Below are 17,161 nucleotides of genomic sequence, written 5' to 3' on the forward strand. Positions count from 1 at the left end.
TTAGACTTAAAGAAATGCATTTATGCATTTACTTAATTAATAATTGTATTTTTATTTATAAGCTTATACAATAACTATTTTTTTTTTAAGTATTTAGTGAAAACAAAAATACCATCAGCCATCATACTATTAAATATTTTTAAATCAATATTATTATTTATCATGATAATGATATATATATATATATTTATATATAACTATCAAGGTATATACATTTATTTCTTATATATGCACCTCATATAAAATTAACTTATTTGTATGTGTATTAGCGATTGCATATAAATGTAATAAATATAAGACTGCTTAAATATTAAAAAAAAAGTATATTTAATGTTTATATAACAATATTTCTTAATACATACATTTTACCAATCCGTTATAATGTTAAAATATAAAAATAAATATTTAATTTTGTAATTTAACAGTTTATTTTTAATTTGTATTTTAATATATCTTTTTACATATTTTGTTTGGCTTTTTCAATAATTTCTCTTGAAATAATCAACCGTTGGATTTGTGCAGTACCTTCATAAATTTGATAGATTTTAGCATCTCTCATTAACTTTTCTACAGGGTATTCTGTGTTGAAACCATTTCCACCAAATATCTAAGAGCATTGATTAATATTACAATAATTAATTAATATAATATTACATTAACTATTGTACAATACACACCTGTACGGCATCAGTTGCACATTTATTTGCTACATCTGCAGCATAAGCTTTAGAAATTGATGCATAATAAGAATTGCGTCGTCCTTGATCAACTTCAAATGCAGCTTTCATATATGTAAGTCGAGCAGCTTCAATACCAATGGCCATATCAGCTAACATAAAAGCAACAGCCTAAACAATAAAAAAAAATGAATTAAATTTTTATCATTGATACATGTATATATTTTTTTTACATACTATAGTCAAAAAACAATAATTTTATTATGTTAATGAATTTTGAAACATTTTGTTAAATAGAAAATATAGTTAGTTATTTACTTGATGTTTAGCAATGGGTACTCCAAATGCTTTTCTTTCAAGCGAATACTTGGCAGCTTCATCCAATGCCCTTTGAGCTAAGCCAACGGCTCCAGCAGCTACAGGTGGTCTAGTTTTATCAAATGTTGACATAGCAATCTTAAAGCCTTGGCCTTCACCAGTTAATACATTTTCTTTGGGTACTCGAACATCTTCAAAAGTAATTCCTCTAGTATCTGAAGCTTTTTGTCCCATATTTAATTCCTTAAATACATTAATGAATATAATAAATTGTATCTAAGTAAAATAACTTTTTCTATACTTTTCGCCCAGGTGTAAGCCCAGGTGTATCAGCATCAACAATAAAACCAGTGAATGCTTTACTAGCTGGTGCTTTAGGGTCCATATCAGTGCGAGCTAATACAAAATACCAGTTGGCTACACCACCATTAGTTATCCACATTTTTTGTCCATTAATGATATATTCGTCACCCTTTTTCACAGCTTTTGTTTTTAAAGCATTGACATCTGAACCAGCACCAGGTTCTGTTACACCATAAGCCTATATATAATAAAAATTAATAATATATATTTATATATATTTATAAATTAACATTAATAACAGTAAGAAATAAACATACAGCTACTAAAGGCTCTTCAATTAACCTTCCAAGGTATTTTTTTTGTTGTTCTTTATTTCCACCAATGATAACTGGCATTTGCTAAAAAACATAGGATGTTAATAATAAATACAAAAGAAAATATATTTTTTGTTTATACAAATAATCTTTTTTTCTTACACCCAAACCACTCGCTTCTAGAGCAGTTTTAATTCCAGTACATCCATAACCCAGTTCTTCAGCAACCAAACACCCATCCATTACAGACATGTTCATACCACCTTAAATCAAACATGGTTCATGCATAATAATAATTAATAAATATCAATCAAAAGCTAAATTTTGGTTATTCAATAACAGTTAATTGAAATTTTTAATTGAAAATTGATACAATTTGCTACCAGAAACAACCCATAAAGTAGTCGATAAAATAGACTCCAAATAAAAAATCACTTGGAAAATTGAATTTTTTAAATTTTAAACGTAAATAGATCAAAACATAAAATATTTATATTTTATGTTCCGAACGGAGTGATGAATGTATTTATTTGACAACGTGTTTTTTTTTTGTGTCTGTCAACACGATTTGAAGTAGCAAAATTGCTTTGATTTTTGACTTCAGCCCCTCTTTGAAAAGGAAATTGAATCTAGTTGGTACTTTGGGGGGGAGGGGGAGGGGTCAAATGCAAAATTTCCATAGTCAAAAGCGTCAGGAAAAACTAAGAAAAAATAACGGAAAAACTGGAATTTTTACGCATAACCACTTTTTGACAAAATCGATTTTTTGATTTTGCTGTAACTCAAAAACGAATCATTGTAAATACTTGAAATTTTCACAAAATGTTTATATTAGCGTTATCTATTTACGATTAAATTTTCAAAATATTTAGAATTTTTTTAAACTATTTATAGACCATTGAAATTTTCGATTTTTCTAAATTTTTTTCTTGAAATGCCGATGAAAAAAAAAATTGGCTTTTAAATCTTTAAAATTTAATATAAGCTTTATTATAAGTTGCTCTTATTGTAGTAAAAAAAAAAAAAAATCAAAAATCGTTATTCGCCATTTTTGTTTATAAGCATTAAAAGTTCAAATGTTTACAAAATATGTCAAAATCGCGAAAATTTGCAAGGAATGTTGAAATTGAAAATTCATAAAATTTTTGTAATTTATATCTAAGGTTAAAAAAACCAACACAAGGTTCTCCATAATTTTTTCTTCAAATAACTATAAAAAAAACTCCAGCGTCAATAAAGAAAAAATTTATGAGCGTATGAAATTTATTTTTTTACGAACTCTAGTAAAATAACGATATAATACAATTTAAATATAGGTAATAATATAATATATCCTACTAATTATCCTCGACTGACAAATCATATCCGTTAAGAATCGTTTTTCGTTTACAAATACAATGATACCTGTCAATTGTCATTGCATTAAAATTTAACACGTCCATTATAGTGATCTACTCTCCATCTCTATTATACAGCAGAGCAATATCCACTCACTTACCCACTTTTTTTTTTTAATTTGTTCAGTAGGTATTAAGGTATCAATAATTTTAAATTTGGTATAACATGTTACATATATAATACTATGTTTATTTTGAATCGCGGACGTTTCGTCCCCATCAATTATTAAAATAGAACATTTGGCCCCCATGAGTTATTAATAACGTTTGGTTACTCGGTATTAATCACTAAATTTCAATGATTTTTTTATTATAATACGTACGGTTACAGACAGATTGAAAATAATAATAGGATATAAATAATATCAATAATAATAATAATTTAAAAAAATATATAAAATATCATTATCATTATCATTTTTAACATTATTATTTATTACATTTAAATTTATTACAATGTTATTTTATTTTATCCTCATTATTTAGTCAGGGGAGGGGGCTCAATATAATTAACTTCCTATTTAATTAGAAATAATCTTGTATATACCATATAAGCTATAAAACTTAAAATATATCTTTATCAATGGTTAATATTTATCATAATCAAAGGTCTTCTTATCGATAGATGATATTTCTAAGCCTTACCTGCCACCTGGATAATAAAAACTATACGCAGTAATACTGTATAGTTTATCTGTGTAATTGAGCGTTCGTCAGTGAACTATGGTGTTTATATGGAGAGTATAACCACGAGAAGAAACGGAAATAAATTAGTGTACAACGATTATTTATACTATAAACAAAAAAATTTGAAAATTGGTATTCGGTGGATGTGTATTCACAAAGGGTTCAGGGTTGTGTAATATATCACTTACTACTGACGATGGAATTATTTTAGCTTTAAAATTTGGAGATCACAATTATAAAGGTAATACTGACCTAATAAATGCAGAAAAAACTAAATGTGTTATGAAAAACACAGCAAAATCAAAAGAGGATTCAATTAAAAGGACTACGGCGTGTCCGTAACAATATTTATCCTAAAATTGTAAAAATAGATGATATTATTATTGGAAGGACCGAAAGAACTCAACTAATTTTTGACGGTGGCGAAACGTGCTTTTGCCTTTATTTTTAACGTATAAATTATATTACTACTATACAATAAATGCTAAAATGCATTAGTAATAGTAATTCTTTCAATCGACTTTACCGGGTGTCTTCTTTATCAGTAGTCCAGGACTTAATAAAAATTTGTTTTCAGCATTCATTACCTATAGAATAGGTACCTACGTATTAGATTTTAAATACTATAGAATGGAAATTAAAATAATCTATAGCGGAAGAACAAAAATAAACGTACAGTAATGACTTATGACTCATTAGCTCATTGTTATTGGCCACAGTCCACATAGGCACGGACCAAGATAGATAATATAAATCGGCAATCGCCCATGGTCTTATAATTTATTTATTAAAATTGTAGAAATAAAATAATTAAGATGATTTAAAATGTAATATAAATATGGATAAACGATAAACACATACTACATTACTAATTAGACATAGTATAATATTATAAATAATACAGAATAAGAATAATATTTATATAAATCTTTGACAATAGCGTATATTACCTGCAATGTTCTGTGAAAATAATAGTATAAAACTTAAAATTAGGATTTTACTTTATATATTATTGAGAGTTATAGATGTATAGGTATAGTTATTATATAGTTACTGCTTATTATGGACATTTGAGAATAGTTTATTCGGCGAATAAATTACAAAAATACTATGTCAATTTGGAAAGGTGTCACATTACGAACTTCAAAGGTTTTAAATATCATGTAAACAGTTGTAAATGAAAAATATCAATTTTAAAAATGACCCTTTAAAAAAAATTATTAATAAGAAATATATCAGAAGTTACTGTTTTAATTATTTTTTATTAGACATCTTTACAAAGAAATTTTAATACAAAATGTTCGCAAAAAAATTGTTTATTTTATTTCTCTTACATAATAATGTATTATTATATTCGTGCATATTTAGCACAGTATAATATGCTACATATTGTAATAAATACTTAAGTTTGGTACTTGATACATACTTATAGTAGGTATTACCTATGTACCAAAGAAAAAGTTTCAGTTTTAGATATTATAGTAATATTTTTAATAAGTAATAATAATAAAATTTTTAAAAAATTGAAGAGAACATAGATAAAAAAAACATTTTGTACATTATAATAATATTAGGAGGTCATCAGAATAGAAAAAAATCGACTAAAAACATACTTTTCTTAATAATTTTACTATTAGTGGGTTCAGTGACTTGCTCACGGGGGTGGGGGAATCAGGGTGTTATATCACCTCTTTTGGATTTTTTGTAATAATATATTATCTACAATCTACATGAAAAAAAATGTAGGGTCTGTGACAAGTCAAAAACTCAAAAATGAATATCCTTTCCTTTCAAAAAAGCCGAGCACACCACTGTGTGGGTTATTATGATCTTAGGTAGCGCTAAAAAAGTTTTTGTTTTTTCATAATACAAATTAAATGTTTTATACTATTTTTTTTTAATGTTTTACACAATTTATAAATTGTATTTAAATTAATAACTGCTATAGTTACATCCAGCACTAACGTGTAATTTATAAGTACATTTTAATGTAACATCATTCTTTTTTTACATACACAATGGTTGTATACATAGAGATCTACGAACAAAATATATACTTGATAGAAAAAATTATGGTACAATTTTATGTTTTTTTTATTAAAATATTTATGTACTTGTATAAAATGTTTTAAAACCAAAAGTTTAACACACATTCCAACCCTAACCGTGGACCTATATGTATACATATATTATTATTATCTTTATAGATTGTAATATACTATGATTAAAAGAATAAAAGATAAACCACAAACATATTATGTATGTTAACAAAAATATATAAAAAAAATGTGTAGGTACTTTAATTACTGTACGTTGAATTTTATTATTATTATTGTATTAAACGTTTAAGAAAAATTTAAATTAAAATAAGTAGAAATAAGAAATTTCAGTATTTAAAAACTAGGTTAATAAAACAATTGTGTAACAATATAATAGCTAGTATAATTTTATGCATAGTCAATAAGATAACTAAGCTAAACATAAATTAAACAATATAATATAATTAATATATAAGGATAATGAGATGACCAAACGGGAGGTTAGTGATGGTGATTGTGTGACTCGGTCACCGCTAGACACCGTGTGTTAAATAAAGTATTTTACAATATTTTGGTTATTCATTTATAGTATACGTTTGAATGATCGGCAAATACGACAAAGTGGCACCCAACCCATGACCCCAAGATAAATTAATTGTTTTAGTATAAAACTGTAAATTTTATTACTAGTAAAATATTTACATAAATATCAAAAAATGTTAGTGAAATAGGGCTCTGGGAGGATCTATCCCCCTTACCCACTTCTTCTAAGTGATAAACCAATTGAAATGGTAAACAATTTTTATAGCAAAAAAATGAACCGGGATTTATTTGCCTGGTAAAAATACATTCTTTAACACAAAGTATTTGAGATTAATAATTAATATACCTTAATTTTTTTATGTTTTAATTTCTTAAGTTTAGATAATAAATTAATTAATGGTACTAATTTGAATATAAATCAGATTGGTACTAACTAGTATTTTTAACTTGGTTTATTTAATAGTGATGTATTAGTGTAATAAACAATAGTATAAGGAAAAATTGCATCTAGATAATTATTTGAATACATGTGAAATTGAATAAGAAATTATTCAAATAAAAATGTATTCTAATAAAAAAAAATTATTCCATTAGTTTTCAAACATAATTCTAATACTAATATATTATAGTATAATTAATATTAATTACAATTTATTAAATTCTTTGTTATGTAGTAAGCCTACCATGATACTATGATGTATATATCTCATTATGTATGCATATTGAATAAGTTATTATTGTATTAAATAGTCAATAGTCCATTATCGCTATTCTCAGTACTACCACAGAATAATTACAGTCCCATCTACAATAACTTAGTTATTCTATATTCAAGTTTATATTAAATATTATTCTATTAAATGTTAAATCTAATTTTTAATTTTTAATAATTAAATAAAACATTTTTTTAGATATCATTAAAACTTTAAGAACATATTGTTTTCAACTATGGTTGAAGATATTATATAATAAATAGGTTCATTAATCTTAAAATATTTTTTATATACTGGGTCAGGTTTGCAATAGTGTTTTATAGCATTTTAAAGATAATGGCAAAATGTAGTAGCATTTTTAATTTATTGAAGTATCACTAAAATCATATAATTGTAACTCTTTAAACATGTACCAATTTTCATAAACTATTTAAACCTGAACTTAATTTGTAAACCTGTGGTTAGGTTAGGTTAACAAGTGTCTATCTACATGACAGATTATTTAAAAAAAAACAATCAAAAACAAAAGTATTAAATATTTTGTGCAATATTGAAAGGAAATAATAAAGTCCTAAATCATTACAATATTTTGATATTATTTTAAAGTTGTCCTATACACAATTTATACTTTATATGAAATCATTGTATTACATCATTATAAAAATGTTGATTACATAAACATCACACTATAGCTATCCTATTTATAATATTATCAATGCTATTGTATTTGTTATAATATAGCATTATACTGTGATTACATTATAATATGTATCATGTATCAACTATTTGATAAGATGCTGACTATTATCTGTCTTTACTTTTAACAGTAAATACTAAGTAATAAGAAAGTTGCTTTAAGAATATTTAATTTTAATAATTACCACAATGTTCAGGAATATGGCCATTGAGAAGTCCAATTGAGTGTGCTTTTTTTATTATATCCCAAGGGTACTGACCAGTCCTATCATATTCAGCAGCAACAGGTATAATTTCTTCTCGAGCAAATTTTCTTGCCAAGTCACGAAATTCCTTTTGTGTATCAGATAATTCTAAAAAAAGCATTAATACAGTTAATTGAAACATTGATATTTTAAAACATTAAAACTAACCTAAACTGAAAGGTGTCTCTTGAGATTGTTCACTATACTTCCTACTTCCAATAACACATCTAGAGTTACGGCATACATTACGAAATACCTAAAATAATTTTTAAAATAATTATGTATTTATAAATCATTGATTATTCAATTTTCTAAAGTAATGAATATATTTACTTGGTTAACTGTAATCATTTTTATGGAGTTGCTAGAGAAAACAAAAATATGAATACACTGAAATGTAGTCTACTGACCTACAAAAACAATACTAATTGACTTTAAGAGATGACTTGTGCCAGATTACCTTGAAGTTTAATTCTGTGACTGTACTACTGTAGCCTTGTAGGATGATATGGAAATACAACATAAAATATTTATAAACAAATGGTTATCTGTTGTAAGACCTAATCAGTTATCACACTAACAGCCATCACGAAAAATAAATGCCAATTAATTTTGTTTTATAATTTATTCGATAGATTAAAATATTAAATTAAGTTATATTTAAATGCCTGTATAGACTATGATGGATAATAATAATTAAAAATAGGTATTATCATTGATTATATAATATAGTATACTGTATAGACGTATAGTGTATTGTGTATACAATAATATAAACAATGTAGGTACCTATTTTACACAGAGGTAATAAAACAAAACTTAACTATCGATTAATTATTCATCTGAAGAATGATTACATACATTCTGTTTACAGTAAATCATTATTTGTATTATAATTTATAATACAAATAATTTTATTTGCTTTTATAATTTATTTTAAATTGATTTCTACTTGTCAATAGTCAATACGTCTACGTCATGTCATTAAATAGATATATTCTTTTTAATTACTGTATTACGATTATTACGTAACATGTATTTATAATTAATGAGTAATGAAATTCTTGTTTATTGTATATTCAATCTAAGATATTTACATACAATTTACTTTAATTTTTTTTCTGATTGATTACGAATGTTACGATCTTTCAACATTAAATAGTACCTAGTCCATAGATAATAATATACAACTAGATAGTAGATAAATTCTTACCATTACAAACAAGCATCAAGATTGCCCTTTGATCCATAGACGTAGTATATAATATATTATGTCTATGCTTTGATCATAGACCTTAATTACCTTATACTCATTTTCAGTAGCGGTTTGAGTCTTCAAAACTCAAGAAGCAAGTTTCAAAACAACTAGCCCACCCACCAACTAAATTTACTAGGATCAATGTAATATTTTTTGGTTCTTCCTAAGTGACATTTTTCATTAACTTTTACAATTTATGATATAAATACACTTATTTTTTACTTGAGTGATCAGTCTTCTATTATGAAACCTGTTCAACTTAAAATATTTTTTTCCCCATTTTCGGGGCAGAAGCAGTCACTCCTAGTATTCTTATAACAAGCCGCTATAATAATTTTTTTTCTTACGCAATGATTTTGAACCAATAGACTCAATAAAGAAATGGATTAAAAACTAAATTAAATTAAAATTATTTAACATTTATTCTTGTAGGTAAAATTTCACAATTTATTAAAACACAGTGAACATTATATGATAGTACAATACAAGATGTATATAAATAATTACTTATAAAATACATATAGTATTTTTAAAATAAAATATATATGTTATAGCTTATACTATCTGTGCACTCTTGAAAGAGTGGTGCGCCTGCACTGATGAGAGGAGATGATGTGGTCAAGCCTGCCAGTGTCGCAGGTGGCTCGATCAAAGGCCTCAGCGTCCTTAGAGAAATTGGCTTTCTCCCCAACAACAGAGACCTTTATTGGGCCATCCCTTGTCTCTAGCGGCACACGAAATAGATCACACGTTTTGCGCTACATTGTCACAACTACGTGTGAGTTCCTATGTGACCAAACAATGAAACAATGTAAATCGTTTCCTTCATCAGTGATTAATGGTGATTATTGGATTTTATTAGCAGTTATCTGCGTGCAACAACTTAACTGTAATTTATTTTATAGAATAATTATGATATATGAGCATATCATTACAGCTTGCTGTATAGTGAAGTCACGCATCACGCCCTTGTGCACAAGTTAGTCGCCAAGGTCTCATATCATTCCAAAAAGAGTATAAAAATATATAAGAGATCTACAATTTACCTGCAAGTGAACAGATGCACTGTCAGTTAAAAATTATTTTTGGTGTAATGTTTGAAAAAAATCATCACTGAGTTTTTCTTTCAGCCTTTTTATTTGTTTTTCAGATTTTCATTTTGTATTTACTTTTCTCTATATCTGTTCTTCACCATGTCCAAATGTCTCTTTGCCTTTTTCAGAGTTCTAAAATGACTTGGTGATAAAAACTCCAATTGAGTTGGCATTAAACACCTTAAGTTTCATTGGACTTTGACAAGGACTAGACATATCATGATTGTCTAAAGGTTCAATATCTAAAATTAAATAATTTAATTTATAAATTTATAAAAAACTGAGATGTTATGTATGTTGTTAGTATGCAAATAACGTTTTATAATGAATATATTGATACATACCTGTATTTGTAGATGCTAGGAATAGCATTATTTTAGAGATATTCACTTGGTAGGTAATGTTCCGGCAAAAATTGATCATCGCATATCTTGTAAGATGGCAAGTACAATTTCATATTACACACTTTTAACCACAATTTTTTATGATCTTCATTTTTAGGAAAACTAAAATATTATAACAACAAACATTTAATGACAATTGAATATTATACTTAAAATAATGTACGTTCGTACTTACGAATGAAATGATTTCTCTGATCCCTTAGTATATAATTTTTTACAAACAACACATATTCTTGTCATTGTTACAATAAGGAAACCACAATTAAAAGTTATAACAGTACAGTAGACAATTTAACCGACAAGTATTTAAAGTTTAATCACAGAAAAAAATTATAGTAGCCTCGTAAACGTATGTAAATATTTATGTTGATATTTTTTGACTGTGCGATGTTCTTATCAAAAACCTCTAGACTGCTAGCGCTTTCAGTAGAACTAGTCAACTGTGTACGTCACTCGCCACCACGGCTATAGATACTAAAGCTAAACTCACATATTACATACCTACTACATATCTACACAGTACATAATATGAGTAATTGTAATATACTAATATGACTTATAGTAGGACACTAACATTATACAAAGTTATTGATTTTGTGATAAGTAATAATAGTTAATAGGTGGGTAATTATTAATATTTTGTATTTGATAAATCAACTATTATTATTATACACCTATCACTCAGAGAAAAATTTCATTTAATTAATGAAAAACGAATGTTAAATCAATGAAAAACGGGTATGATTTTGATCCAATGAAGTCAACTCATTATATTCAGGTTATTGATTTCATTAAATTAATGAAACTGATAATTCTTGAAAAATAATAAATTTTCCATTAAATTAATTATGACTATAAACAATTTAAAGAAATTATTTCTTTCATAGTAAGAAATCATATAATAGAAACAAATATTAATTGTAATAAGATTAATACTTCTACCTTTAAATTATAACCTTAATATCTTTAAACTAAAGATTTAATGTACTAGATAAAAGTACATTTTCCTTCAATATAATGATTTTAAAAAAAAAAATGCAAAAAATTCGAGCACCATGTTAATCAAGGCGTCGCCCAAATCCGCCAGAAGGATTCGTTCTTATTATTATTGTACCTGCCTATGCTTGGGAACCTAACGCTAACACCTATCGACTTCAGTTTGAATTGATAACTGATGCCAAATCTTGAGCATTTAAGCCGTTATTTCTGAGCTGCTTTTTTTATTTTACGTTAAACATTGTTTAGCTATGCGATTCGTATAATTCATGTGTAATTAAACTCGGATATTCTTATTAATTGTCTTTTTAATTTATTTACTATTTATCAACAACATCTATTTATATTTTCATGTTTTTTATGTATTATATATTACCCTTAGTATAGAAAAATACAGAATATACAATATACAATATTTTAATATACCAAATTTATTTAAATAATTAAATATTAATGTTTATACCTGTTCTATATCTATATAAGAGTCTACGTAAGTACTATTTTTAAAAATAGAACATAAGATTTAAATGACTGCTTTCCATTTGTTTCAGTCCTAAAAGAATATAGAATAAATAAATTTACTAAACAGATTTAATATCAAATGTTTTAATTTTAGACACGTCCTATACAAATAAAAGCTATAATAGTTTACACAGTAGTAATGTACGCGTTTGCTGCAATCTTACACATATGTCATAAAGCGACACCAAAATTTTTCTATTAATTCAACTAATTAGCTGATATTTTTTTATCTTATAAACTATCAAAATATATTTTCGTCAATATAACGGAAAATACTATTAATTTAAAACCATTTTACAGTTGTTAAATTAAGAAAAAATGAAATATTGATAATATTCCATTAACATTAAGATGTTTTCCTTAAAACTAATACTATTTTAGAAAACTTGAATTATGATATCCGATAACATTGATTATAGGAAAAGTAACATTGATGTAAAGATTGATTGGAATGTATTTAATGTAATAAGTTATTGATTTTAAACCATTTTGTTAACAAATAAGGTACTATTTTTCATTAATTTAACATCATAATTATTAATTACCTATGCGTAAAAATGAAGATATCTTTCATTGATTCTAAGTCAGTTGAACATAAAATAAAATATTTTTTTTCTTTATTTTAAAGAAAACTGAATAATATAATCAATGGATTTGCTAAAATTTAATTGTATATTTTTATTCTTAAATTAAAGAAGATATCTTTGAATTGATTATGTTATCTTTGAAATGATGAAATTTGTCATACATTTTAAGAAAACAATAAAATAGTAAGCAATGGAATAAAATCATAGAAATTAAAACTATATTTTCTCTGAGTTATTTTCTCTTATATATATATAAAATGTAATAATAATATAATATATATATTAATATTTACACAAAATAGTTTCAATGTATTCAAATAAAAGTATATTAAAATAAATTCATAGGCGGAAATTTATTGAAAAAGTTGAGGAATGGGGAGGCTATGATTTTTTTCATAAACCAAAGCCGTTAAAAAGGTAAATTAAAAGGGTAAATTTATTAATTGTATGCAATATGTATGTATAATAGATTTTATTTTCATTTTCAATTAGTGAGATAGACCTCTGAAACCGGACACCAGGTTTTGTTGTCTGTGGTCATATTGTTAGATTCACATTAGCCAGGAGAAGTGCAGTTAAGATTTTCAGAACTTTATATTTTATAATTAATTCACTACAGAGCTTCAAAAAAAATTAAAACACATTTTATTGTGAGTTTTTTTTTTATGTTTTTCATCTTTATAGCTTTGTAGTGAGTTAACGATTGAAGGATAAAGTTCTGAAAATCTTCATAGCACTTCTCCTAGAATATGTGAATCTAACAAGACCCTAAATAACAAAATCCGTTCTCCAGTTTCGGTAATCTACTACTCTAAATGAAAATTTAGCAAAAAATAATTATTTTTTTAACTATGAAAAATTATTATATATTGTATTTCCAATTATATTTATAATTATAATTATATAAGAAGAAAATGTCAAATCTATGAGTGTTTTTTTAAACAATTTTACAATTCATTTTTGTAACAGCGATTGGCCACGTTTCAGTTAATTGCTCAGCCTTTATAGGATATCTAAAAAAAAAAAAAAAAAAAATGTGTATAATGGATAATTACTAAAAGTTAAAATTTTGCAAACACTAAAAGAAAAATTAACGTTTTCGTAATGTGTACAACGTTTCGAACAGATTCGTATGTCATTCAACGGCATCGCAGCCACCGAATAATCGGATCAGAATCGAATCGCACGCATTGTCAGATCATTACTGTGGCACACGAGACGGGCAGCTCAAACGAGAGCGATACACCCGTAACGTGGAACTCTGACGAGTCACTGGAACTGTGCCATCTGCTCACTAGATCCGACGTACGCGCGAATCGTCATTTCTGCGGAACGTAACCTGCCGTAACTCTGCGCGTGTTGACAATGTCGATAACGCACAGGGAAACGGGGTTTTTACGAATATACGTTCTGATTGGGAAACTTACTCGAACACTCACGAATAATGTATTCCTACAGATGACTGTTTATCGCGTAAAAAGGGAATATATAAAAAAATAAAATACACAAATATTTAATACAGACGTGATGATCAGTGTTCCCGCAACCGCAACTCTGGCAGTCTTGCGCCTGAACTGTGCCAGACTTATATAAGCCACGGAACAAAGCCAGCGTCAAATTTTGTTTGTGCATACCAGAGCTTGAGCCAAGGAAATGTTAAGAGCTGCTAATAGGTATGAATAAAATCACTATTTAATAATTTGAGTAAAAGCGATATAATGTGCAGGCAACATAAAATATGCTTAAAATCAAAAAATCTCTGACAAAAAATATAGACATCATATGCCTTCCTTAATCGCGCAAGTCTGCCCGGGTGGGTCTTGCTACGACGGAGGACATACAGTGAATGTGAATGCTGGTCGTTTCACAGGGCCTTTTATACCTGGTTCATTAGCGATAACACAGGACCGGTCCGGTGTTATGTGGCAGATAACAAGAAACCATCGAAACCCTAATAGTGCAATCGCTGCACAATTTAAATAAAAGTTATTATAAGAATAAGATAATTATAATAATAATAAAAATAATAATAATAACAATGATATTAAAAAAAGGAAAAGAAGAATCTAGAACCTTCCTCGTGCATCCCGCCACACCGAAAGGAAAAATCCCCCGCTCGGATAAAAAATAAAATGTTTAACTATTGAACAATTATTTATTATATACATTACAAATTAATAAAAAATCGATATTGTTGAAAACTGATTATGTGTAAAAATTTAGTTGGTTAGGTTTTTTGACGGTTTTGAGAACTACTGGGAATTTTTACTTTTGATCCCTCAAAGTATCAACTAGATTTATTTTCCTTTTCAAAGAGGGTTAGGTTAGGTTAGAGGTCAAAGAGGGACTGAAGTAAAAAATCAAAACATAATTTCTACTCCAAAATGCGATGACAGGTACAATTTTAAAAAACAATAAAAATAACATACATCATTGTAAAATCAATACATTATTTGCTCCGTTCGGAATCTAATATAAAAATATAATTGAAATTTCGTCATATACTATTGCCAATACAAATTCCACTGCTATAAACATTGAAAATGTTAAACAATATACAAATTACTATTGCAAATAAATACACTATTGATATTAAAATACAAAATAAATAATACAAATCAAAAAAACTTAACTAATATTTTTATTCTAGTAAGATAGTTCACGGAAATTAAAAAATGTAATATATCATTATTAGAAAAACTTTCACGTAACTATTTTAATCTGTAATCATTACGAATACCTTCTGCTCTATAATTTAAAATTGTTATTAATGTACTTTTGTTTTATAATAATGCCCTTATTTGTTGTCTATTTTACATAAACATTTTTAATTGCTACATTAAATACTAACTTATTTTATCATTAAATTACTGTCGCGGCTATTTGTGTATTTGACTATAAAATTATGCTTATAAACTATTTTAATTAATTATTTAGTGTTACATTATTATGAATATAAATGTTGAAATTATTGATAGGTCCTGGTTTTGTAATAGAAATTAGTTTTCTTTAGAGATTTTGCTCGGTTTGAAGTAATATTTTTAGTTCGACAAATAGTAAACGTTCGTTGTTAATCTTTCTGGCCAAGCTGTAGCATACTACCATATTTATTATTTGATTGTGGTTATTTATTCTTTCTTCTTCATCATTTTTCTTAAGGTAATTATAGGTGCACGATTTTAGTTTTCTTGAATTTGATTTGTGTTTTTGTTTCTTATATAGTTATTTCTGTATGTAATCTTTTCAAATTGATAGTCGGTGTTTTATTTGTTTCTTCATATAAATGCTGTTGTTTTTGTTTATAGACTATAGTGATTGGTTGAATTCTTGTGGTCTACTATAAAAATGCTAAATTCGAATCTTGACACGGTACGCAATGGTCGCCGGTACAAAGTACAGGTACCGCAGCAACCGGTACCGCTCTGCGCCTTACCAACTACCATCACAGGCAACGACGACGCGACACGGTCGAATCTCCCCACCACACCATTGAGTTACAGGGTGGAATGGGATGCGTATTTCCAGACCATAGTACAGTTCACCGTAGTAGGTGGGTCTAAACCGAAATTACAAATCCTACGCCAGTTGAGTGCTCCGCGCTAAATCGTAGTGGGGTTTGTAATGGATATAATTTGTAAATTTGTAATACAATAATTAAAGTATCCATCAAATAAATTAAATGTTAATAATAACATGTACCATTTTATATAAAATATTAAATGTATTAATATAGGTATAAGTATTATAAGTATAAAATATAAGTATTTAATATATTATTTTAAAATATAAATAATAATTATCTAATTATAAATTATTTTAATTATAAATTATAATTATAATAACATATTAAAATACTAAGGTAAAAATATATAAATAAAATAATTAATTAATTAATCAAAACCGAAAATAATAGTTATAAAATGTAGTTTATAACATATAAATGTATATATTATTATAATTAATATATCTTAAGAGTTAAGGTTTACTTAGTTTATTTAAAAAAATAATTTACAATTCTTTTATATTATTAAACGTATTTTTATATAATCACATTGTATCTAACTTTGTATAACTATTATTTTTGGTTATAACTATTAATTTATTGATTATTTTATTAAATCGGTGTAATAATTGTTGTAATAAATTGTGGGTTTTTAAATATATAGTAGTGATTCTTAGGTAAATTATTTTAATAGATAGTACGTTTAGTTCTTTTTATAGATTTGCTATAAAGTACATTCGATATTAATTGAGGAGTATTCTAATTATTTTATTTTGGTATAATTCTTATTGAATATATAGTATATTATCGAATGCACTACCCCCGTCTATTATACCATATGAGATTATTGATTCTACCAATATTAA

General features: G+C 26.2%; 1 protein-coding gene, 2 long non-coding RNA genes and 1 pseudogene across 4 annotated transcripts; 1 reads left to right on the forward strand and 3 right to left on the reverse strand.

Moving 5' to 3' along the window:
• Nucleotides 1-303: 303 nt before the first annotated feature.
• On the reverse strand, nt 304-8,474 carry LOC132931058 (medium-chain specific acyl-CoA dehydrogenase, mitochondrial). Its single transcript, XM_060997253.1, has 9 exons — nt 8,266-8,474; nt 8,101-8,188; nt 7,873-8,040; nt 1,775-1,875; nt 1,616-1,696; nt 1,297-1,536; nt 996-1,238; nt 678-848; nt 304-607 (listed from the first exon to the last, which is right to left on the reverse strand). The coding sequence occupies exons 1-9, from the start codon at nt 8,281-8,283 to the stop codon at nt 458-460; spliced, it is 1,260 nt and encodes a 419-aa protein (XP_060853236.1). The 5' UTR covers nt 8,284-8,474; the 3' UTR covers nt 304-457.
• A 162-nt stretch (nt 8,475-8,636) lies between these two features.
• On the forward strand, nt 8,637-9,930 carry LOC132931060 (uncharacterized). 2 transcript variants are annotated; one of them, XR_009662324.1, is made up of 2 exons: nt 8,637-8,736; nt 9,745-9,930. It is a non-coding gene; the product is annotated as an uncharacterized LOC132931060 (long non-coding RNA). The 2 variants fall into 2 exon arrangements; XR_009662323.1 differs by lacking the exon at nt 8,637-8,736 and adding an exon at nt 8,800-9,333.
• A 395-nt stretch (nt 9,931-10,325) lies between these two features.
• On the reverse strand, nt 10,326-11,340 carry LOC132930049 (uncharacterized; annotated as a pseudogene).
• A 1,871-nt stretch (nt 11,341-13,211) lies between these two features.
• On the reverse strand, nt 13,212-14,661 carry LOC132929906 (uncharacterized). The gene is made up of 2 exons (XR_009662173.1): nt 14,318-14,661; nt 13,212-13,806 (listed from the first exon to the last, which is right to left on the reverse strand). It is a non-coding gene; the product is annotated as an uncharacterized LOC132929906 (long non-coding RNA).
• Nucleotides 14,662-17,161: the final 2,500 nt, after the last annotated feature.

Source organism: Rhopalosiphum padi, chromosome 4 (genome assembly GCF_020882245.1).
Source record: "Rhopalosiphum padi isolate XX-2018 chromosome 4, ASM2088224v1, whole genome shotgun sequence".
NCBI classification, from domain to species: Eukaryota; Metazoa; Arthropoda; class Insecta; order Hemiptera; family Aphididae; genus Rhopalosiphum; species Rhopalosiphum padi.